This window comes from Siphateles boraxobius, unplaced genomic scaffold, assembly GCF_051911475.1.
Source record: "Siphateles boraxobius isolate OS27281-9 unplaced genomic scaffold, OSU_SipBor_1 19, whole genome shotgun sequence".
Lineage (NCBI taxonomy): Eukaryota > Metazoa > Chordata > Actinopteri > Cypriniformes > Leuciscidae > Siphateles > Siphateles boraxobius.
In genome coordinates, this window is record NW_027508799.1 from 21,103,107 (window position 1) to 21,128,198 (window position 25,092).

Genomic DNA, 25,092 nt, shown 5'->3' on the forward strand with positions numbered 1-25,092 from the left:
TCCTCTTCCCTTCTGTTTCTTAACCCATTTAGTTTAGGTCTAAAGTAAATGTTAATTGACAAAGTTAAATAACTTTTTTGAACAAAATTTTATCAGCTAAAACATACAGATGTGTACTTAAATTCAAGAATATTTTTAACATAAAAAAACTGCACTGGCTGATGTGTTTTCTTGGAAAGGTTTAAAATCCTGCCGAGAACGATGATAAACCACGAGTAATTGTGCAGTGATGCCCTCTAGTGGCGTGTGAGTAAAGTGCTGTTGAGTCAATTTACCTTTAAATGGTAAATTGTCTTGGAAGAAAACACCATATAATTTGACAGTCACCCTGAAGCAACCCTGGTGTCTTGCTCAAGGGGCACAATTGTACCGTTCAGTTTCCAGGTTTTCCCTGTTGCAACCTTAATGTAGAGTCCTGAGTTGAAAGTGCACTCGGTTTTTGTTTGTTAATGTTGTGCTGCTGGTATGAGAATTGTTCAGTAGTATACCCTTCTCAAATTGGGAATGCAGCATCATGCAAAATCATATTTGGCTACTGGTGCAATTGTAAAAATGCATTATTTGCAGTGAGACTTGGATCAATTTCTTAAGTCAAAAGAGTCAGATAATATGGGGGAAATGATAAAACAAATATGTGATTTCCATGTGAAGAGCCATTCAAAAAAATTACAACCTTTATATGACAGAGGCTTGACTATTAAAACTGCAGGAAGACAGCATATGGCTTCTGGGCTGCGAAATATGTTTTAGAGAGAATATTCAAACAAACAATTGCAAAATACCTACCAGAACGGGAATAGTGCAGGAATGCGAGAATTTCAAAACCTCAAGATCTCCACTGGATGCAGCGTCAGCTCACTTCGTTAGTATACTACCAATGGCCATGATGTAAATTAAAGGTCAGGCGGGGTTTCAGGTGAGCTCAATACAGCAGTAGGGGGCGCTGTTTCAGGCTCATCAGTTATTCGCGCTCATTGATTACTTTTCCTGTGTGCGCAGCCTCTCAGCGATCAGCTCGTTCTGTCTTCTTGACAGCGCAAACATGGCGAGAACGGCAGTGGGTCAAGAGTTAGATAAGTGAAATGAAGCGCTATATTCCTGTTTTACTGATTTGCAGAACATTGGAAACATATACCAGTAGACCGGAGCGTGAAATAAAGTGCCTCAGCGCTATTTTATATTGTTGCACCTCGTTTTAAAGGAATTTTAGGATTTGTGCGATATTTGAAGTGCAGGTAAGTTTCACTCCAGTTCTATCGACAACGGAGCAACAGCAGCTCACCAAGGCCTCATTTATTTATTTGCAAACTTATAGATGCATAAATAATTCCATTACTAGTGGTACTTTCTTAATCAAGTATCAGTTTTACTATTTTTCATACGCTGTTGGGGATTTGGGTAACTGCTAATTCGCAATATGAAACTTCTGTGTGTACCTTACTTTCACACAATGTGCTACAGAATGGTGACTCAAATCGAGACACGCTATTATATTTTCTAAGCAATCGCATTTACGGCTTGGCGTGCGACGCGAACCAAATCAAGCAGTCTGAATACATTAAAAAACTTGGGGTGGGATCTTTTGACCCGGACAAGTAAACATACAGTTAGAATGCTGTAGCAACCGCATAGGATCTCCTTATCAACCTCACTTCATCATGGGTGTGAGTCATAGATATGTGAGTTTTGCACGGGCACGTTCCACATGTTTTTTTGTTTTTTAAATCCCGTCTTTATTCCATTAATTGAATGCATAAACAAACAGGCCTTATTTGTGAACATTTCTGTTAAATGTACGTCGATGACAATCACAACAGGCCTATTTTATCAAAAATTTAAATGCATTCAGATTTGATCGTTTTTAACCTTTGTTTTAAACTATCATTCTAATTCAATTTTATATGTACATTTTTAGAGGTAAAAAGCTAACTATTGAGAGTTGAGACAACTGGGCTGGTGGAGATTGTTGTACTGTAGGTAGGCTACAGCAGCTTTTGATCATATAGGCTATAAGACATACAAGACAATATGCAGGTATGCAGAAAAGAACACAATATGCAATAGAAAGATCACTGAATTGAAATATATTTCAGATAAAGGAGATTTCTGTGCAGTAGCTCAGTAAAAATATTCCTAATAGGCAATGATGGTGTGATGCAAACAAGTGCCTGCAGGATAATATAGTTACTCTAAGACTGTTTATTGAGCGGCCTGACAGCTGTCGGAAATAAACTCTTTGATTTGAATGTTTTAAATTGTAATCTTAAGTCTGAATGTTTTTATTTCTAGAACAGGGCTGGAGCCATGAATGCAATCACAGGAGGCGTCGGGAACTGTTTGTCCATGAGTCTGTCTGCCCTGAAGAGACTCGATCCTTATATCAGCAGCATCACAGACCTGGCCAGCCAAGTAGCACTCTACACCTTCAACAATACCACTAATGAATGGGTAAACAATGATATCAACACCATTAATTACTGTATTAATGGTAGATTATTTACCATTAATGACAGTATTAATGGTAAATTAATTACTATTGTTAAGAAGCTTTAAATATTACTGATTGAATGTAAAAAAAAAAAGAAATTAAAAAAATGGATTTGTTATTTAATCTTAGAATGATTTATGTCTACATTAAATATTAATAAATAGACAAAAAAAAAGTTTCATTTTTTCTGCAGGAAAAGACAGATGTGGAGGGAACTCTGTTTGTCTATAACAGGTTTGTATGTTTTCTGCAGTGAAGCCACATACACACTTGGTCCTGAATCAGAGCCCTATATATGTGAAGTGGTTCAAAGAATCACAGAAATAACTTTCATGATATTCTTCAGCCTTCTGATATAATACACTTGACTACACTAACACTGCAAAACTCCCACTCACAGATGTTTAGGTCCTTCAGACTTATAAGGTTTATTTTCCCAGTCATGTTGTGAGTTTTAATGTCAGTTTTATGTGCAACAGGCTTGCCTCCCCCAGGCATGGCTTCACCATCCTGAATCGCTTGAGTATGGACAACCTGACCGAACCCATCACAAAAGACTTAGATTTCCAGCTGCAGCATCCATTTCTCCTGTACAGGAATGCTCGCCGTAAGTCTCAAGTCGCCGTAAGTCAAGTATTGCCATTTCTTGTGCCATGCTCTAATGCTTAAGCTACAAGAATGCCTTCATGACGGATTGTACATGAGATTTTGGGAGATGGACTTATCTATTATTTCTTGGTCTATGCTTTCAGGGAAATTTCAAACTCTGGTGTTCAGCAAACAAACTTACTCTCTCTTTACATCTGTTATTAAGACCCGTCTTGGGGGTTTCATTATAAGTAGTCCGCTGAGACATCAATGTTAACACTTTGTAAAAATGTGCACTTAATTTGCATAAACTTAAGTTGAATCTGAAATAGGTGGTTCTTTGCTTTGTTCAAACTCATGAGCATGTAAGACCCCGGTATACTTAATTTTCCGTTTTCAAATCACTGCGAATCCACGCACAAGGCAGCGCAGACACAAAAATCAGACATTAGCTGACTGTGCCGATGACAAAAAACACATCACAGGGAACTACACTAACATATTCCACTGGTGGCACTTGCGCTACTAACTTTTTCAGTTACTAGCGCAAAACATGATTTGGTCGCACAAATTATTTATATAGTAAGCCGCTCTGGATAATAATGACCAATAGTGAAACTGTATTGCATACAGATGTGCTTTTTATTTTACTCTCCATCTTTTAAAACACATGCCTTCTTGTTTTCTTTAAAAATGGTTGGGATAGATTTACTGCAATAGAAAATACAGTAGCCTACACAATAAAGTGCTAAATTAATTTCTTTTGGATTTCACCATGCTATGGTTGGCACAGATGGGCAGACTTCTGAACTCTTAAGGAAAAGTAAAATAAATATAATATGTCATTGTGAAGCTTCAATGATTCGTGTTTGAATTGTTTTGACGCAGTTACAAATTTGGACAGTCCTGCAATTGAAGGCCCACAGAATTTACAGTAGGGCTGCACGATATTGGTAAAAAAATGACATTGCGATATTTGATTTTTCTGCGATATATATTGCGATATAAAAACAATTTCACCAGATGACTTGAATAGCTCTACTTGGAAAGAATGAATCATTCTAGAATGACTCTTGAGTTCAGTGTTGGACAGATCAGTTGTTATTTTAACCATTCATTAAAGTGAATCGGTTCAAAGGAGTCAGTTCGCGAATCGGTCATTAACGGACCACGGCACACGTTGTGTGATTATCCAGGCAGTTTAGGACATCGCACAAGATTTGTCTCAACACAGAAAACATTTCATCACCAGATAGATTTTTTGTTTTGTTTATTGAAAGAGTGGTTTATGCCATCTGAATGTGTGGAAAGCTTTTCAGAGAAGATGAGGCAACGTTATTTTAGCACAATTCACAACCAGTGGTAGTTCAGAAAAAAAAAAACTTCGGTCTTCCGACCTTTTACCATCGTGTATTCTCAAAGATATTCAGTCAACTCAATTCATTATTATGAGCGAGGGAGGGAGAGAGAGCTCGCCCGCGACTGGGGCTTTCACTCTCTCTGCTCGTTCTCTCAGTTAAACAAGCGCGAATCCGCGAAGCCAACTTGATGTGTTGAATGCTCAGAGCGCGTTATAAAACGTATTCTTAAAATACACATTTCTGTTTTAATAAATGCTCATAGTAAATCATAGCATATTGCCTAAAACATTAGGTAGGTACAAAAATAATCAGACGGTGATACATTTGCGACCCATTAAAAATTAGGGTCGCAATGGCATTTCAAAAGGTCGCATATGCGACCATTTTGGTCGCAGTGTAGTTCCCTGCATCACTCAGACTATCCGAAAGCTGAAGCAAAATGCGGATAAGGAAAGTCAATTTTGGGCTTAAGTGCAATGGTTTTGACCACGCTGAATGTGATTGATGTGAATGAATTTCAAAAATGTTTTGGACCCCATTTGGGTGTGTATTTCGCACCCAGTGTCAAACAGATGGCTGGAAACGGATGTTAATACCAGGTATAAACAGGGCAGGGAACACACGGTTGTATCCATTTAAAAAATGGACTGAACAGCAATAAAAGTGTCTGGATTGAGAGAGCTGTCAGACTGGTGTGTGTGTGTATGTGAGAGAGAAAGAGAGAGAGATCAGAGATCGCTGGCAGGCCTGCCTGGATGAAAGGCTCCAGAGCCACAGTGCCTTATATGGTGCAGAGAAGTGTGTGTGTTTCTCTTCCAGTTTCCTGCCAGCATCACAGACCCGACCAGGCAATCGTGATTAGATAACAAGCCCCTCTCACACGCACACATGCACAGACTTCCAAGGAAATTCATGATAAAGGGACCTGCAAATAGAGTGCTTGCGGAAAAGCCTCGAGTACTTCAGGCGGATTACATGAATCATTGTAGATCCTGATGTTTCAGACAGTCCAAAACTTATGTTTGAGCTTTGCAGTGATGGGTGAAAATCTGTGCTACTGCTAACTGTCTGACGGGAACCTTTATACTCGCTGCCTCCATGTCTGCATAAAGAAATTATGTCACCAAGTGTGTTTTTTTTTAATCTCCACTGCCTCAGTGGTAGAATGTTGTGAGTGGTAGCCAAAGCCTTGCTTTGCAGTTGTAAAGATGTTTTAAGTGGTTCTTAGTTCATTGATTCCGTATGTGACTACTAAGGTGTTCTGGCTCATTCTAGGGTGTTCTGGGTAGTTTCTTAGTCAAAAGAGCCCACCAACAAGTTTCAATGATAGAGTTCTGCAGGGATGACATAATTTTGTAGGCCAACCTGGAAGTTAACATCATCATGGTTCCCTCAACAAAAAGCCTGTAGGATTTTCCCCTTGACTTTTGGATTATTCCAGAAAGTAAGCTCTGTGACCAACAAAAGTTTATGGTTCTTACACTGTTTGTTCTTCAAGATAATCTTCACAAATTAATGTTTATGAATTTTGATGTCTAAATACAACTGCTTGAAATTAAAGCCAGTATAAACACAACAAGGCTGTAAAAGCGGACTAGTTAGTAGATGAGTTTTCGACGTGATGACATTTAATGTACCCAACAACCGCTATCGTCCCATTTTCCCACTTATTAGCAAACCCATTCAAAAAACCTACTGACTTCCGGTGATGGAACCAAAAGCACGGAAAAACTCATTAACAGCTTTTTAGAATCCTAAAAAACCTGCTGCATCCATTCTGGTTTCTAGATATGGCTTTTGTCCCTCATTCGATGCAAGTCAAAGGAATCTCCTTTGCCTGTTTTAATTCAATAAATGTGTTGCGTGTTTTAGAAGTGAAGCACGGCACTGTTAGGGTATCTGTTAGCGGCACATTATCTGCCAGTGTTTTGAGTGGGTCGGTTCATAAAAAAAATTAAGACACAAAAATATTAGCATTGTAATTTTACAAAATGATTCTTATATTATTTTCTTAAATACTCCCTTTTATTTAAGAGAAATTATACTTCATAAAAATGACTAAAAAACAAAAGAAATTATTTGTAGTAACAATAATAATAATAGTAATTATTATTGTTGTTGTTGTTATTATTATTTAATAGAATTACCATAATGATGTACAATCAAAAATTTGCCAAATTGTCCAGCCCTACAAACTCTGAAAACCTGGATTTAAAATTTTTTTTTTGCAATTTCAAATCATGCAGACCTAGTTTGAGGTATTGTTCATATACAATACCTGAGTTACTTTTTTAATACTTGGTATGGGCAACAATAATACTTTGCAAACACTACTAATGAGGTTTTAGACAATGGGAAGTAAGACCTGCACTGTCTATCTTCTACACAACGCTCTCCCTCATGTGCTAAGGGTGCTGGATTCTGTCAGCTCGTCTCTTAAACAAACGCAGTGTTGTGGTTGTGATTTGTGACAGTGTAGCTGGAGTCTTTCAGCAGGACTGTTAAGTATACAAAGGTCTTACCTCCTGGCCGCTCAAACTTGTAGCCCAGCTCTCTCTCCGACACAAGCTTTCCTTTGAACCGCACCTCTACTTCCTCCTCCAGTCGCTCGTGCTTCAGCCTGCGCCGACTGAACAGCCCCTGCAGCATCTTCTTTCTCTTTCTGAGATTTGAATCCTCGGCAGATTGAAGCTTTGATCGGCAGATTGAAGTCGGTCAGAAGTTCAGTCTCCTCAGTGAGTGTGTGATTTCAGCTCCATTCAGAAAAACATGCAGCAAATGCTCCTGCACTCTGTCTGACACGAGCAAGGGTATACAGTTTGGGTCTCTGTTTTCCTTTTCTCTTTGTTGTGTTTTGCAAAGTTCAACTTCAAAAGCATTTGCTGTGTCCTCTCATCACTCTCTCTGTCCTCCTCCTTGTTCTCATCCCCCTCCTTCACTCTCTCTGAGATGTGTTACTCGGTTCCCAGGGAGTATTTTGTTTGGGTTTTTCCCCCAGGCGCTGACCCATGTGGTGCACTCTGCTCTGAGAATGAACGGTTGTGAATATAGCACCAGCCCTTTCTCTCTTTCTCTCTCACTCTCTCTCTCTCTCTTTTACTGCTCTGGGTTTTGTTATCACTCTGCTACTTCTGGAGGTGAATGGAACAAGTCCTGATTCAACTGTCAGCACCAGGCTCTAAGTTTAGTTCATAAGGGATTCATGAGCAACCACAGTCAGAACCCATCACTGAAATCTCTGTTAATTGTTCCCAATACGGTTGACCAGTGACTGTTGATACAAGCATCTGAAGACTTCATCTTGGTGTTTAAGGACATTTTGGTGTACTGGCACAGCAGTTGGCTCCAGTTCTGCTTGGGCACTTGGGAGTTTGGACTGTTTGGGAAAGGAATGTCGGCTAGAGTGGAGTGTGTGTATGTACGATGGCATTTTTAGTGCATGTATGCTGTCAGTTTCAGTGGTCTTTTTCCACTGGTTATTCTGATAATGTGCTAAACATTTGTATTTTCTTCTGGTTTAAATGTGATTTTATATTTATAATAATCTGTGTGTGTATATATATTGGCAGTGTCCATCTTTGGCATCTGGTTCTATGATAAAGAAGACTGTCAGCGTATAGCGGAACTCATGAAGAAGTGAGTTTTTCCTCTATTTGCTCACACATCTCACACATCTTTCTCTGCTCTATCATCCATATACTTAACACATGTTAATGTTTTTATTTCCAGAATATGTCTAATAATTAAACCTTACATAGTAACAATACATTTGAGACTGATTCAAGACTTTTAACTTTTTTAGACTTTCATTACAAGAGCCTACTCATAATTAATTTATTCCCAAGTTGGGCTACACTTGTTTTGCTGCGAATGACGACAATGCAATAAAAAATCTGATTTAATGCAGAGATGTCTAATTTTGCTTCTGGAGGGACACTGACCTGCAAAGTTAAGCTTCAACACAAATGCCTGGAAGTTTCTAGTGATACAGATTAAGACCTTGATTGGCTGATTCAGGTGTGTTTAAATAGGGCGGGAGCTAAACTCTTGCTACGTCCCAATTCGGCTACTAAAACTAGGCAAGCTTTGGGACCTAATTCGTCTTTAATAGACCACTCTGTCGCGTAGTTATGTGCATCCTGTCACTATTTCAACTGCCCTGTCAATAATCTTTTCGCAGTTAAAATTCTCCACATTCAATTTAATTAAATGTCCTACTGTATTGGAGAGAAATTAGGTAATGCGTCGATCTGCCAGTCGTGGGTCTTTCATGCAGAGAACTCTCCTCATGTATTTGCGTAATGATGCATTTAAAAGTTAATGACCAAAATTATCTTTTTAAAAGTTCACAATGCTGTACCACCTGACCGCTGCAGATTAATTTAAGCGTTGAGTGTTGCCATAGAAACGCATAATTCCCAGTCCGAGGACATGAACAGCTCCGAATAGAATGTCACGTGTTGTCATCTCAAGACTACGGTAATTACTAAACCTCTATAACTTAACTCTTTAAACCTCTCTACTCAACCGTCTCTACTTAACCGTCAGTCTCGCACATTTGCTATGTTTGTCGAACACTTTTTATTAGTGTTTGTTTTCTAATAGAAAATTCTCGTCCAACATGCAATGGGTTGTGGGCAATATTAGCCTTTAGAGTGTGCATGGATCTGTACTTCAGATTCTAACCGGAAAAAGTAGACCGTCGGGGTATCTTTGGAATACTCATTTCAACATACTACAATTTGGGACACACTAATTCTAATTTCGAATAATATTTAGGACGGATAGTATGCGAATTGGGACGCAGCATATGCTTGAATCTGGCCCTCCAGGAGCAAGATTAGACATCCTGTTAAGCAGTACCCAATCTTTTTATCTCATCACAATAAGTTCCAACTTCAAACACTGAGTATTTTAATACTTTGTTCCATTTTGGTATTTAATCAAAAGCTGTTAACAAAACCAAATGTCACTACAATCTTTTGCTTCCTTTATAAAAAACAAAAAACAGTTAATCAAGAATGGGTTGCTGATTTATAAACCTAGCTCTCACTTTCTCACACACTCACTCTTTCTTTTATGTGTGTGTCAGTTTGGCAGGGCTGGAACAGCATTTACAGGCACCAATAGCGACTGGCTGTGTCTCTCCACGATCAGCAGAGCAGGGCGTGGATATAATGCAGATGCTTACTAAAGCACGAGATGACTATGACAAGGTGAGACACACAAATCTTAAAGTCTTTTCTTACACAACTATTAAGGTGCTTCATTTGCACTAGAGGTCACCAGTGCACAGTACACTTCTCTTACTCATGTGTTTTCCCCCCTTTTCTTTCTTTTTAGGGAAAACTCAGCGAGCCGAAAGAAATTGGCAGTGGTGGTGTCATCTATGGAAACCCCCATCTGATCAAACCCATTCCCCTCAAACCAGCACAGGATGCACACATCCAGGGACAAACACAGCAGGTGCAATCTCTCAGCATGTTTGTGACTCAGTTCGTGTTATCTGTAAATGCCTGAATGTGTAAAAAAAAAAAAAAAAAAAAAGTTTTACTCTCTCTTAGGATGCAGAAATGGACTCAAAGCACCTCTCAGTTGTCACTTTGTTTGGTGCGCAGTCAAAGCCGGACTCGGTCTCACCACAGCCAAGCTCGTCTGTCAGCAGAGTGGGTCCAGCACGGTCAGCGGTGGCCCGCTCCCTGTCTTATGATGATCCTTCTCCGGTAGGGGGCGCTGTGGTGTCCAGCACCACCATGCAGCACTGTCCAGCCATCCACAAGCTCATGTCTGGTTCGCTGCTGCAGCCTCTGTCTGAATCCCCAGAGAGCCGTCAGTGTGAAAACGGGGCAGCCCAAAACCAGCCTGACCCAATACAAAAACTGCTAATGAACCCTCCTCCTGTGGCAGGAACCCCTGCGATGCCTTCCTTACTATTAAGTCAGGGAGGGTGTGGAGTAGGGCCCCAATTCCTCCCTATGTCTAAAGCCTCCGCGCCAGCACTGGCTCAGCACTTAATCTATGTCCCAACTAAAGCACCGACTTCTGGAGTGGCAGGGAATGTGGTGTCGCCTCATGAGCTTCTGCAGAGGCTCACATTGGTACAGAAGGAGCAAGACCTCTATCCTCGTCAGGAGCTCCTACAGCCCAGCCTGACCGTCAGCAGCTCCAGTCTCAGCCAACCCAATTTGACTCAGGTGAAATAAATCAGTGTCAGCAATTTTGATTAAAGGGGTGGTAAAACACATTATTTCGAAGGCATGATTGTGTTTGTGGGGTGCACTGTAACGTGTTCATGCTACGTTTTTTTAAAAATTGCATTTTTTTCAATATATTCCCTTTATTCTACACTTCTCTGTCCCTCCTTGTAAAAACGGTCTGATGGTTTCCGGGTTCCATGAAGCCAGTCCCTCAAAAATACGCAATGGGCTCAGATTGGTTAGCTGGCCCAATGTGTTGTGATTCGCTAACCGCCTAGTGCACGTTTTTCAGAAACGTCACGCCCCTTACCTTTACCGGTAGTTTGTGGTTTGGTGTATTATAAACAATGGCGTCAATCGGACCCAGAGAATGTTAGTGAAGATGATCGAGCAGAACCTGTTCAAGAACGGCTGTTAAACGATGTTTCAGAATGGTTTGTTTTTTGTTGATGTTTCTGTCTCGTAAATTTTTAGATACGCTGTAATTAAATTGTACTAATTATTATAGTATTACAAAAAATAAGCTTCATATTCATAAACAAGAATTTCATATAATCGTTCTAACAAATTATACTAACGTTACAGTTCTCAAAGGGATTTTTTTTGAGTAAATACTGCAGATCTATAGTGATCGTTACTGACTGTATGGCACCATTACTTTTGTATTTTTATAACGATTGTAGCCAAATATCTGTCTCCAGAAGTAACCCAAAACTAACACTAAACATTGGCTTTAACGTTACTACAGTAAGTTAGCCAAATCAAACACAGAACCATGTTTAGCATGCATGTAGATAAAGAATACATAAAAGCTCTAATCAAAGAATAATTAACACTTATTCCAAGTTGGCTGTTGAAATTTAAAAAAGTTTGTAATGTTAGGTTTGAATGAGCATTTAACAATCTGGTTTGCAGAGCCAAACAGCGTTGTCATTTGTTTACTTCCTTGCTGCAACGTACAATTAACAATACAAACTATTGCAGGAAAACACATCGACGAAAAATAAATCATACTTACAAGTTGTGGCTCGTAAACAACAGCTTCTGTTCTTAAAGTTGGAACTGCTCCATCTTTCAGGACAAGCCGTTGTGCGAATCCTGCATTGAACTTGCGAAGATTGTGGAAGCTTTCCTCCGTGTGCAGCACAGAGAGCGAGGAGATTTGGGTAATAATTATGAGGGACCTTGTTAAAAATAAATTTTAACCATCGATCCCTAACTCCCTCGACCCTAGGAAGGCTGAACAAAGTGGAGCTGCAATCCGGATGGAAATAACAGTGTATTGACGGCATTGCAGCAACAACAGCCTACTAACGTTATACCACAACAACTCTTCTCCAAAGCAAAAATGGCCTCGCCCTTATTTAGTATTCTCGAAGGAGGGGTTTATGTAAATATTGGGGTTAGTGATGTCAGCAACCCTGGAGGAATGTTGTGTAGTCCCTACCGGCCGTTTGCTGTAGTCCTTAGAAATTGATTTCTTTAAAAGCAAATATCTCCCTTTGCTTTGAACTTTGAGCGCTGTAACTTTGCAGATGTTGTTTATGCTCAAACAGCAACATTACACAATAGCTAAAGTTAGAAAAGTGAAATCGTGTTTTACCACCCCTTTAAACTATTTGGGAATCTTTAGGCATCTGTGGCATTTATGCTCCTTAGACAGACATCTTCAACTTTCAGATAATTAGCAAGTCATTCAGAAGCATCCTGTATCTGTAACCTGTGTGTGTTGTGTTGTGTTGTGTTGTGTTGTGTTGTGTTGTGTTGTGTTGTGTTGTGTTGTGTTGTGTTGTGTTGTGTTGTGTTGTGGTGCGTGCGTGCGTGCGTGCGTGCGTGCGTGTGTGTGTGTGTGTGTGTGTGTGTGTGCAGGTGATCTCACCACAGCGTATCCCAGCAACTATAGCCCCCACCCTCCTGTCACCCAGTGTGTTCGCCCAGACTAAAGCCACGAGAGCAGAACCAGAACCAGCTGAACCCAGAGCACTTAGCAAGACTCAACTACAGGCTATATTGATCCACCTTATCAAGGTCAGAACCAAACCCATGTCCATCTGGATTTTTATAATATTGTTTAAAGATGCACCAACATTTTGACTCAAAACAGTATATATATATATATATATATATATATATATATATATATATAATATGCATATATTCATATATACAATTTTATTTTATTATATATTTGATTGTGAAATTAGTACAATTTAAAATAACTTTTCTATTTGAATATATTTTAAAATGTAATTTATTCCTTTGATGGCAAAGCTAAGCTTTCAGCAGCCATTACTCCAGTCTTCAGTGTCACATGGTCCTTCAGAAATCATTCTTGATTGCTGAAAACAGGGTCCTGCTTAATATTTTTGTAGAAACTGTGATACTTTTTTTCAGGATTCTTTGATGAATAGAACGTTCCAAAGAACAGAAATATTTTGTAACATTATAAATGTCTTTACTATCACGTTTGATCAATTGAATGCTTCCTTGACTAATAAAAGTATTACTGACCCCAAACTTTTGAACAGTAGTATATCTAATATTAATAGAATTTTTGTTTTTCTATTTAAGTCCAGCAATTACCTTTTTTTTTTGCATCTAATAATTTATCAAAAGGGACCCTCAGTTTTAGTGTGTTTGACTGTGATCGCAGCACTACCTCTAATGATGTATCTCTTTTTCTGTGATTCAGAATGATGTCTCATTCTTGGATACCATCTATGAAGCATACGTCTCCCGTCTCGCAACAGACTTCAGCTCGAAACCTTTCTAAAGCAGGAACACCATCTGAGCGTGTACATATACATGCAGCTTTTACGCTCTGAACACATATCTGCATCCCATCTCAGGACTACCCTACTGTTCTGAGTGTAGCGTCCAATAAGTTCAGCTCCTCAGCAACAGATTCACAACAGGAAAACCAGTTTGGTTGCAAATTTTATGAATTTTAGAATTTAATTTTTTTAGCAAGTGGGAATCTCAAGTATTTTACTTTTTGGAAGGACAATTTTAAAATGGAAATTTCATTTAGCTTTCAGACATTAGGGCTGGAAATCTGCTGTTTGTTGAGATGGAAATACATTCTTCTTTTTATGAAGGCATTTTTACCTTTGCATATCTAAACAGACCCACAAAAAGAAAAAAAACAGGACCCTGTTCAAATATCAAATATAATAGAAATAACATGACGAATAACAAGACAAACATGTCTTGTATTGGTTTCTATCATCTGCAAATCACAGCTGACACAGACAGAAAGCGTCTTCATCCCTTCACAAGCCAGCAGGACGTTTTTATTCATTTTAATCACATCTTTAAATTGAAAATTGATTTTGTTTAAATGTACAAACAAGAGTGTACATATTCTATTTTTCTATGGTGTTACTACTGTTCTTATATCAACATGCTGTAATATTTTAGGTTCCCTTTTTTTAAAAACAACCCAATACCATGTCATCAGTGTCTTCCTATCAACGGGTTAAAATTTAAAACAATTGTTTTTCTTATTAAAATAATGTCTCAACACCCCATATAGTGTATGCTCTCTGATCTTATTGGTTTTATAGTTCAGGCATATAATGCTAATGAATGGCTTAGTAAAGTTAAACATGCTACGTGTGATCTGTTATGGCTGAAGCCTGTGTGAAAGGTTTCATTATACACTACCATTCAAATGTTTAAGATCAGTAAGATATTTTTTGTTTGTTTTGAAATAAATTAATACTTTCAATAAGGATGCATTAAATTGATCAAAAATTACAGTATAGATATTTGTTACAAAAGATTTCGATTTCAAATAAATTAGGGTCTTTTGAACTTTCTATTCATCAAAACATTCGGACCAAAATATGACCATTTCCACAAAAATATTAAGCAGCACAACTGTTTTCAAAATTAATAATATGAATTAAAATATTTCTTGAGCTGAAAATGAATTGAAAAATATTTCTTGAGTAGCAAAGGCTTTTTTTGTTTTAAGGCCCATTCACATTAAGAACAATAACTATATTAGCTGTTTATTCTAAATGTGCTACAATTTTGTTGTCTGTTGCTTTTAATGCTCAAGCTCTTTAAAGCAGGATGGATTCTAATTGGCTGTCAATGTTTTTATCAGTCATCAGCTGGAGTTTACCTATATATTTGTTGTGTGAACTCTCTTTAGAACAATTTTTTTTTAAATAGCTGTGTCATTATAGTTATTATCCTTGGTGTGAATCGGCCCTTTATTGTCAACATTTTTACACTAATAAGTATAATTGTTTAAATCTGTTTAATTCCAAGGATTGGTACCTGACATACAAATAAAAATCCTTATACAGTAATTCCAAACAACTGAAAAGGTCATAGAATTTGATTGGTTAAATGCTGTGGGAACCCTTTAATGAGACATCTTGCTGCCCTCTAGTCTTCCCAGTTAATAACTGATTGTGTGAATTTATGAGCTAGCAGCTATCATAAGCATTAGAGCTGATGAACTCATAAGCAATCTAAAATAAATGCTTTAATCTAAATAAGTATGCCAACAGCCAGAGTGCACGTGCTGTTATGGGAGATTACAAACGTATGCTTCATGCTGGTCTGTATGTCCACTCACACATGGTCACATTACGACCCGACTGTTTGAATACTGGAAACAAGGGAGGATCACATGCATATGTGTTTCGTGTTTCTGTCCAGGTATTTTTGTCAGATCAGTAATTACAGATTAGTTTTATTACAGCATTTATGTTTGACATCAGTCTAATTTATTTTCCTGACATTTGGATAATGGGGTTCTACACCAAGACTTAAAAATACAACAATAAACATCAGTTTATTAAAATTAATCAAATTTACAATAAACAAATCATTTATGACAGTTCTAGCCAGATGCATGGTTAATACACTCTGAATTTATTAAACAATATGCTGAAAATTGTAGGTTGCCTTTTATATATATGGATTATACAATGTAGGTTTTGAACAGAAATATGTACTTGGATGAATACCAGGAGATTAAAAGACCAGCGTTAAAAAGATCCCAAGAAGCCATTGCTAAGACTGCATTCACAAATATTTGCACCAAAATATGAGCAAAACTGAATGAAAGTTGAAAAGAACAGCATTTATTTGAAATAGAAATAGTTTTGAAACATTACATGTGACTTTACTGACATTTTTTTCAATAAATGTAATGTTATCTTGCTTAATAACTCTTGCATGAGCAGTGCAAAATGCATCATTCCGTAATCAGAGACGTTCTCCTTCATTGTCACAAAACTGAAATCCTCAGCTCACATCTGCAAGCACAAGGACACTTTGTGCAGGTGTGCATCGGTCTGAAGGATGGAAGCCCCGTTATCTACACTAACTAGGTCAGCGGAAGAAATCCAGAGCATAACATCTGGACACTGAAACTCAATCCTGTGTGTGTGTGTGTGTGTGTGTGTGTGTGTGTGTGTGTGTGTGTGTGTGTGTGTGTGTGTGTGTGTGTGTGTGTGTGTGTGTGTGTGTGTGTGTGTGTGTGTGTGTGTGTGTGTGTCAGGGAAACAGGATGAGCGATGTATACTGTTATTAAAATCATACTGCTATTAAAGTCAAATGATATTTCACTGGAAGACATGATTGGTTTAAAGAAAAGTAGAAGTCCATTTAATTAAAAAAAATAAGTTTTTTGGGTTTTAAATGATAAAACAATAGATATGGTATGAAATGAATTTAAGACAAAAATATTTAGACTCTTCAGTAGATATAAAAAAATTCATTAGTGGAATGTGTTCATAGTTAATGTCATGAACAACACGTGTGAAATTGTTACTTTACAGCATGCTGCTCAAAACTCGGGTCAGTAAGATTTTTTTTTTAACTTAAAATACTTTTATCTAGCAAGGATGCATTGAAGTGATCAAAAGTGGCAGTACATATGTTTTGTGTTCCCCAAGTAAATGTGTTTGCTCACAAACCTTTTCCATTTTGCTGAAAAACTGTGTTCTCTTTGGGTTTAGTTTCCTTCTTTCTGACTGGACAGACAATGGCCATCTCTCGAAACACTAATACTCCTCTAACAGAAACACTCTCCCGCTCACCCTTTTCTCTTTCTTTTAATCTCTCTATTCCAATACATCTGCCCCTCACCCACCCTACATCCTCTACATCTCTCCCTCTCTGTCTCTTTCCCCCAGTGTGGAAATTGAGTGTAATCCATGTGGATTATCATAGTGGGGAGGGCAAAGGCAGTGTGTGAGTGTTTTTGCTTCTGTTTAAGTTCCTCCCAGCTGTGTTGAACGTAAGATGAGCATGAGAGAGAAGAGAAGACATCGGTGGAACTCTTAGGGGAGTTGTATAAAGAAATGGTGTGACGAAGAGAAGAATGCAAAGAAGAGATGTAAACATCAAGGGGGAATGATCAAGGAATGGGGATAAAAGAGCCGGATGTCATTATTTCACAAGAACTTTCCGGGAAGATTTCTGTGTCATCCAAAACACACTTCTGAAGCTTCCGGAGCGTCTGTTGGCTACAATCTGATATCAAGACTAGTCTGGGATTACCGCAGATAGTCTGTCTTCAGGATCCAGTGAGCTGGAGATCACACAAACTGCTGTTTTATGCACGTGGCAGGGGTTGATGGGTAGGATGAAGGGCATCACACTGCTCTGGGTGCTGTTTTCAAGTTGGACCATCCAAACTCAAGCTCAGATGAGGATATCGCCTGAAACGTGAGTCCAGTTCATCTCAGCACAAGTTTAGCTCAACCCTCAAAACACTTCCAAACAACCCCACAGCTTCAAGATATGTACAATGTGAGAGAAACTATCATCTTTTCAGGCTCCTGTATTGCTAAATTTAACATTAATATGGACTTTGCCATCACACATTTAAGAAACTCATAGTGCAGATCAACCACTATAGCACTCCTCTGTATCCTTGTGCAGAACTGCAGTATGTCCCCAGATCTCATCTTAATGCGTGCAGGTCATGACCTGCACACCTCCTGTCACTGCTTGAATACTGCTACTGTAAAAGCACTGTAAGCCAAAGCTTAACCTCCAATTGGCAACATTCACTCAAAATCCACACACACAGCCTGTTTGAACAGACTTTTTGATCTCTCTGAGGGCTAATTTAGTTCCTGAAAGGCAAATTATGGGGGGAAAAATCCTTTAATACGCTTAAAATCTTTAGCAGTCACACTGGCAGAGCAAAAGCAGAAAATTGTGCCCCTGTGTTTTCAATAACAACGTTTGTCCTCACCATCATTTAAAATCCTCCATTTTCGAGAAAGAAATTGCTAACTGCTTCTGTTGTCTGATTTCAAGGATCTCCTTGCCATTAATCAAAATATGAGTTTTCTAGGTTTTAGTCCATATGTGTTAGACAACATATACACTACCGTTCAAGTTTTGTGGCGTGTTTTTATGTATTTGAAATCATAATATTCTGATTTGCTGAGAAATAGGTTATTATCAGTGTTGAAAACAGTTGTGCTGCTTAATATGTTTGTTGAAACAGTGATAAATTAAGGATTCCTTGATGAATAGAAAAAAACAGCATTCTTTTGTAACATTAGAAATGTTCTTAACTTCACTTTTGATCAATTTAGTATGTCCATGCTGAATAAAGGTATTCATTTCTTTCAACAACAACAAAAAAATCTTCCTTACTCTAAACTGCTAGACTAAAAATATTGATGACTTATCCTATACTACAGATTTTCATCCAATCAAATGATTTAATTCGATTTAATGTCTAATGCTTTTCGTTTGTGTTTTGAACAGGGTTCAACAGTGGGCCAATGCCTTTGGAAAACAGATTTTGGCCTTGTCAAACAGATACTCCGGTGCCCAACTCTTACAGAAGGTTTGTCTATTGTGACAGTAAAAGAATGAGTAATTATGACTCTTCTGCTGTTTAGCACTGCAATTATATATTTTTACTCCTGATTATTACTGAAATTTGTCTTTACCCCCTCATTTCAATCCTAGTATCAAAGCAATCAGGAACATTTCTGATATTGTCTGATAATCTGCAGAGGAAGCAGGTTTTATCAGTAAATCACTACATTAGCAATGAGTCTAAAAGCTGTGGTAAATATCATATGCAGCTGTGTCCAGTTATCTGGCATCTGTTTGAATTCACACTACACTCTAATTCACACTACTTTGTACTGTTAACCACAGACCGCGGTTGCAGCCTACGAGCAGCCCATCTGCATACCAAAAAGACATATAAAGACCAGGTTATACCGTATCTGACCTGAATATGTAGGCGTTCTTTCACCTTAAGGCCCTTTATTAGTACAGCACAACAGCAGGATGTGCCTGAACAGTGAGGCAGGAAGAGGATTAACCTTCCCAGACTGCAGCATCTCATCCTCCCTCTATTCCTTCTCTCTCTTTTTTGTTTTGGCGTGTCTAATCTAAGCTCAGAATAAACCCTGGTACTCTTACAGTGTTTTATGGAGGTGGATTATCCCTGTCTGACCTCGTGTTCCAATGGCCAATTGGTGGAGAGCAGGATTCATTGAGATTCTGCTCTGTGGCCTTTGTTAGAGTGCTGATCTAGAGCTTGACCTTTGCTTTGCTTTAAACAAAATGTCCCCATAAAGATAGTAATACTAGCATTTTTTTAATATTTTGCACATAATTATATAATAAACACCCATATTCTGATTATGTGCGTGACTTGTGGGGACATGTTTTGGTCCCAATTAGGAAAACAGCTTATAAATCATCACTAAATTATGTTTTTTTGAAAATGTAAAAATGAAGACATTTTTCTGTGAGGGTTGTGTTTATGGGTAGGGTTACGGGATAGAATAATAATAATAGTTTGTACAGTATAAAAATAATCATGTCTATGTAAGTCCCCATAAAACTTGTGTGTGTGTGTGTCTTTGTTTACATCTGCCCGTAGAAATATAAAGACGTGGAGCCCATTATCAAGATGGTGGAAGTGGATGGTTTAAAGATGGTGAAGGAATTTGCTGAAGAAATGGAGAATATGCTGGGCAGGAAGATGAAGTCGGTTAAGGTCAAAAACAAAATATTATACATTTTTAATAATTTAATTGAATTATTTGTTGTTGTTGTTTTTTTGGATGGTCAAAAAGAAGGCAATCTCCTGAATTTATTTTAATGTGTTTTATACAGAGACTGGCAGAGATAGCAGAGGATGCAGATTTCTATCATGAATATAATGCCACATTACAGGTGAGCTATCCATCGTCCATCCTTCCCCTTATTCTCTTGTTCATCCCTCAGTCTATATTCATATATTTACACTTGTTGCTCCGCAGTTTGACTACTACAACTCCATGATGATTAACGAAGTAAACGAGGATGGGAACAATGTGGAGCTGGGGGGTGAATTTCCTCTGGAGGAGAATGAACACTTCAACAAACTGCCTGTCAATACTCAGCAAAGTGTCATACAAGTGCCCACCAATGTCTATAACAAAGGTAAGACACAGTGCATTTTCATCCTTGATTAGAAACTGAAGATAAAGCAGATCTCTCTCTCTGTCTCTCAGATCCTGATATTCTGAACGGAGTGTTTATGTCAGAAGCACTGAATGACGTATTTATCAGTAACTTTGAGAAGGACCCGACTCTAACCTGGCAATACTTCGGCAGTTCATCTGGATTTTTCAGACTTTACCCTGGTAATCATCAACAGCCTTAGCCCTTCAAATGCACCATTGCAGGTTATTGAACATGCAGTTTTGCTCATTCAGACACAGGACAGAGAGATGAGAGTCTGACAGAAACAGAATTACTGGTGTAATTATTTGTGACAATGACTCAGGCCTCTTCTCTCTGCCATCCCTCATTCATCATGTCAACACAGTAACCAAACTGATAAATTCAGGCTTCCCAGATCTTACATGCATAGGAACACAGAAATCCTTCTCCACCTCTTTCAAGGAGAGGAGACAGTAAACATATTCAATTCTATGCTTTTTAAGGTATCAAGTGGACACCTGATGAAAATGGAGTTGTCACTTTTGATGGCAGGAATCGCAACTGGTGAGTTTGAATGTGTGTGTGTGTGTGTGTACGTGCGTGCGTGCGTGCATGTGTGTGTGTGTGTGTGTGTGTGTGTGTGTGTGTGTGTGTGTGTGTGTGTGTGTGTGTGTGTGTGTGTGTGTGTGTGTGTGTGTGTGTGTGTGTGTGTGTGTGTGTGTGTGTGTGTGTGTGTGGATGTACTGTATACAACTACAATAGTGTCCATTGTCCAGTCAGTATTTTTTCTTTTGTAAGAAATGAACACTTAATCATCAAGGATGCATTAAATTGATGTGCAAAAAAGTGACACTAAAGACATTTACATTGTTAAAAAACATTTGTATTTTAAATAAATGCTGTTCTTTGGAACAGTATTTTCCATACAGTAAATCAAAGAAATGTTTTTTCACATAACTATTAAGCAGTACAACTGTTTTCAACATTGATAATAAGATATATTTCTCAAGCACCAAATCAGCATATTAGAATGATTTATGAAGGCTCATGTGAGCATAAGAGACTTCTTTGTAAGTCATTTAAAAAAAATCCTACAGACCCTAATCTTTTGAATGGCAGTGTACACACTTCAACATCAACTAGTCGGTGGGATGTGTGAGTGGCAGCTGAATGTAATGCAAAAGAATGAAACAAAATGAAGGGGTCTTGTGTCTTTAAAAGTTGAATTATTTTTAACCTGACACCTTTAAAATGTGACGCTCATGACAGAAATTCAAAAACCGCCAAGGACTCAAGGCAACATCAAAAGATTAGTGATTTGGCCGCAGTCCAGGGTCAAGGAGCAGCAGGCCGGATCTCAGTGAAAGATTTGAGTCTAGGTTCCTTTCCGTGACTGACTGCTTTATCTGCCCAGTTTCCTTAAACAACTTCTGCCAGGACTAACACTATTACAGCTAATGCACACAATCTCTTAAGTAGTAATGAACGCAACGTACTGACCCGTTGTATTGTGTTACGTTCCTATATCTAACAGCTACAATGATCACTTGCTATGTATGTATAATTTGAGTGGTTATGTGACACAAGTAAGTCAAAAAACTACAAGTAAGCCAATTAAAAATGTGAATAATGGACTATTGATGTAATGTTCAGTCTTCAGTTTCAGTCTCTCTCTCACTTTCTTAAAGTGATCTCATTATTTCCTTCTCTCAGAACATTACCCAGATGAGATTTCACACACTGTTATCCGGTTGAGGAATCATTACTGTGAAAGGTCTTGACTGTTAGTCAATGGCCATCTGAGTTATTTTAGTATATATTTTCATTTTAGCTTTAGCCATTTTGTTGTTTTTTTGTCATCTTTATTAGTTTTAGTTTTTTAATATTTGTATTTAACTTTATAGTTAAATAGACTATTAACTATCTGATTTTGTTTCAGTATAAGTCAATTTAGTACTTCAACAGTACTTAGTACTTATTCAATTTATTGCCAGGGCAATATTTCTAATCTTGTTTTAGTTTAGGTTTTTCATCAAATATTTTTATTTCATTTTCAGCTTGGTTTCAATGAACGATTTGTAATATAGTTTTAGTTAACAGCACTGATCTGAGCTCGTTAGCATTTGAAAAAGACCTTTAAAAACACTTCTCTCAAACTGTATGAGAAAGTATCCTTCATTTAAGAGAACACTTCCGTTTTGTTCTCTCTCTCAGGTACATCCAGGCAGCCACGTCCCCCAAAGACATCATCATCGCTGTGGACATCAGCGGCAGCATGAAGGGTTTGAGGCTCACTATTGCAAAACACACCATAAACACAATTCTAGACACACTCGGCGAAAACGACTTTGTCAACGTCATTGCGGTAAGAACAGAAATTTCCAAACTAAACCATGCTTAACACAAAACAAGTGGCAAGCAATACAATTTCTTCCATGTAAATGTAAAAAGTTATTATCCTCAGTAAGAGTTAATATTTTCTCTCTTTCCAGTTCAGTGATTATGTCCGGTATGTAGAGCCCTGTTTTAAAGGTACGCTGGTACAGGCCGACTTGGATAACCGTGAGGTAACGTTTTCTCTGCTTGCACAGAGCAGTGAATTTAGTTGCCAGTTGAGATTTTAATATTTGCTGCTTTCATGCATTCTAATTCTTTCTAGCACTTCAAACTTTTGGTGGAGGAATTGCAGGTTAAAGGTGAAGGAAAGGTGAAGAAAGCCATGAAAGAGTCCTTTAAGATTCTGAACGAGGTGAGTGTGTGTTAGTGTTTGAGGGATGTATATTTATCCATATATACTGATATATCAAAAGGCTCTGGGTGTGCGTAGGCAGCAGCAGAAGGCAGGGGTAGTTTATGTAACCAGGCAATAATGCTGATTACTGATGGAGCCATGGAGGATTTCCAGAAGGTGTTTGAGGAGTTCAATTGGCCAGACCGCAAGGTACCAAATGAGCACAAACAAACAAAGAGTCACGATGGATACATGCTTTACCTGTGTGCATAATCTGATAACATAATACACTATCAAACAGGTGCGCGTTTTCTCATATCTAATTGGACGAGAGCTAACATTTGCTGACAATGTCAAATGGATTGCCTGCAACAATAAAGGTGAGATCCTACTGCAATTAAAGCAGAGCATTGTGGGAAACTACCTTAGCTAGTGAGTGCTATTATTTGTACAGAAAATGTGCGATGTGCACACTTTGTACAGTTTTTATAATGCAAATGTTTTTGCGAGCACATTGGTTTCAATTCCCATTGCTTTTCTAGTAATTTGTTACAGAATTTAAAAAATTATAAAAAATATAAATTATATTTTAGTTGTATTTATATATCATGATAGCATTTAGTCATTTTTTTTTATTTCAGTTTACATTTTAATTTTTGTAATTTGTTGCGTGTTTTTTTTCCTTCATTTTTTATAATTATTTGTGTTATTTCTACCTTTAATTAATTTTATTTTAGTTTTTGTAATTTAGTACTTCAACTTGAACTGATTTTGTTAATAATAACAACACTAATAACAAAGAGCAGTTTCAAGCCAATTAAATGTTAGACCCAAGCAAAATTACAGTGGCAATAGAAATTTTCACGACTTTTACTTTTTTTTATTATTATTATTTTTTTTTTATTTGTATTTATTTTTCTCCTGCCTTTTCCAAGCTTGAAAATAATTGTAAAAATTCTTGATATTTCCATGCTTTCTACGACCCGTTTTATTATAATTTAATTAAATATTGTGACAGCTGTGCCCTCTACTGGTAACAGATAAATAAATCACATTTTTTACATTACCGTTGTTTTTGTGTGCTTGTAATTAGGTTACTACACCCATATCTCTACTCTGGCGGATGTACAGGAGAATGTAATGGAATATCTTCATGTGCTGAGCAGGCCAATGGTCATCAACCATGATCATGACATCATCTGGACAGAGGCTTACATGGACAGTGTGGTGAGTTGCTTACCTTTTCTCGTTCACTCTCTCTTTCTTTTTGGGGAAGTCGGTACTGTACACAAAAGGTGATGTTGCATATTTTCCCAAACCTTCATATTGATTATTTTTGTCTACATTAATCTTGAACCACTCATGTTGTGATTTCATTATCTGATTCCGAATGTGATTTTGTTATGTCTGTTACTTCATTATGTCTGTCATTATTTCCTGTCATCCCATTCCAGCTACCCAATACAGCTGAGGTAAATTCTTTCGTTCTCCACAGTAGATCGAAATATATCCTGTATACATCCAAATGCAATAGTTCATGTGTTCTTGCAGTTTAGAGTTCATAGCTTCTCTTTTAGATATATTTAAGTTGTATTTAGAAATTCTGAACTCTGTTAAGTTTTTAATTTAATCAAGGTCCTCATCAAATGTCTGGTAGAGTCTTGGCTGCGTTCACACTGCAGGGGCTTAATGTTTAATTCCGATTTTTTTTTAAAAATTCAATTTTTTGAAAAAATTTAAAATGTTTGCAAGGCCGTTCACATTTCCAATTAAATGCGACCTTTTGTGATCTCCTGTGTGAACGAGAACGTGAATGTGAAATGACCCAGAAGTGACCCGCATGCGCAGAAGAGTACTCAACGGTCAACGACGTCCAAATATTAATCAAATCAGAAAACTCGCTTCCCTTCCATTGACTGGTCTCAGCCATAGACAGTAAAATAAATGGACACAGCGACCCCATTGATTTCAACGGAGAAGACTGAAGCCCGATTATTGCACTTCCTGTCTGATGCCTGAGCGACTGCCCAGGCTCAAACTGAGTGTGACGACAGTCTGACAGTTGTAAATCTTCTAGTAGCTGTGCCCAGACAAATCTGAATCACCTAATTCCTCAAAAGCATCGTTGAAATATTTTGTCCCGTTGCTTTTATGGACTCTCTATCTATGGGCTTCTCCCTTGACTTTATGCCTCTATGTCCCCCCGATTGTCTCATAGACAGTAAAAGATTGCCTGCGAGCTTCTCCTCCTGTCTATACGGTAATTTTTCTATTGTGCGACAGAAA

At 37.9% G+C, this 25,092-nt stretch overlaps 3 protein-coding genes across 18 annotated transcripts in view; 2 read left to right on the forward strand and 1 right to left on the reverse strand.

The window, feature by feature from the left end:
* The window catches only part of cacna1c (calcium channel, voltage-dependent, L type, alpha 1C subunit), a 130,466-nt gene extending 122,970 nt beyond the window's left edge, over positions 1–7,496 (reverse strand). For 7 of the 13 annotated variants that reach the window (XM_077234183.1, XM_077234182.1, XM_077234185.1 and 4 more), the window contains exon 1: positions 6,960–7,495. In XM_077234183.1, the coding sequence (XP_077090298.1) occupies positions 6,960–7,086 (127 nt within the window). In that variant the 5' untranslated portion in view covers positions 7,087–7,495. Of the gene's footprint in view, positions 1–6,959 lie in introns of all 13 variants that reach the window. The other 6 variants (XM_077234178.1, XM_077234175.1, XM_077234176.1 and 3 more) reach the window with 1 other exon arrangement.
* Positions 983–14,164, forward strand: dcp1b (decapping mRNA 1B). The gene is made up of 10 exons (XM_077234204.1): positions 983–1,235; positions 2,290–2,448; positions 2,682–2,722; positions 2,968–3,095; positions 8,007–8,073; positions 9,530–9,653; positions 9,781–9,903; positions 10,002–10,631; positions 12,504–12,662; positions 13,327–14,164. The coding sequence occupies exons 2-10, from the start codon at positions 2,305–2,307 to the stop codon at positions 13,405–13,407; spliced, it is 1,497 nt and encodes a 498-aa protein (XP_077090319.1). The 5' UTR covers positions 983–1,235; positions 2,290–2,304; the 3' UTR covers positions 13,408–14,164.
* A 2,627-nt stretch (positions 14,165–16,791) lies between these two features.
* cacna2d4a (calcium channel, voltage-dependent, alpha 2/delta subunit 4a) overlaps positions 16,792–25,092 on the forward strand; it is a 40,176-nt gene continuing 31,875 nt past the window's right edge. Inside the window, exons 1-14 of one of the 4 annotated variants that reach the window (XM_077234188.1) lie at positions 16,792–17,330; positions 18,390–18,471; positions 19,528–19,644; positions 19,764–19,823; positions 19,910–20,072; positions 20,144–20,275; positions 20,579–20,639; positions 22,290–22,440; positions 22,568–22,642; positions 22,735–22,824; positions 22,903–23,016; positions 23,108–23,186; positions 23,900–24,033; positions 24,261–24,278. In XM_077234188.1, the coding sequence (XP_077090303.1) occupies positions 17,239–17,330; positions 18,390–18,471; positions 19,528–19,644; positions 19,764–19,823; positions 19,910–20,072; positions 20,144–20,275; positions 20,579–20,639; positions 22,290–22,440; positions 22,568–22,642; positions 22,735–22,824; positions 22,903–23,016; positions 23,108–23,186; positions 23,900–24,033; positions 24,261–24,278 (1,368 nt within the window). In that variant the 5' untranslated portion in view covers positions 16,792–17,238. The remainder of the gene's footprint in view (positions 17,331–18,389; positions 18,472–19,527; positions 19,645–19,763; positions 19,824–19,909; positions 20,073–20,143; positions 20,276–20,578; positions 20,640–22,289; positions 22,441–22,567; positions 22,643–22,734; positions 22,825–22,902; positions 23,017–23,107; positions 23,187–23,899; positions 24,034–24,260; positions 24,279–25,092) is intronic. The other 3 variants (XM_077234186.1, XM_077234189.1, XM_077234187.1) reach the window with 3 other exon arrangements.

What these genes read in the sequence shown, in the direction of transcription:
- dcp1b (XM_077234204.1), top strand. Translation starts at nt 2,305, where the DNA reads ATGAATGCAATCACAGGAGGCGTCGGGAACTGTTTGTCCATGAGTCTG. An exon ending in ATAGCGGAACTCATGAAGAA is followed by an intron (nt 8,074 to 9,529) that starts GTGAGTTTTTCC and finishes TGTGTGTGTCAG; the next exon opens with TTTGGCAGGGCTGGAACAGC. An exon ending in CACGAGATGACTATGACAAG is followed by an intron (nt 9,654 to 9,780) that starts GTGAGACACACA and finishes CTTTCTTTTTAG; the next exon opens with GGAAAACTCAGCGAGCCGAA.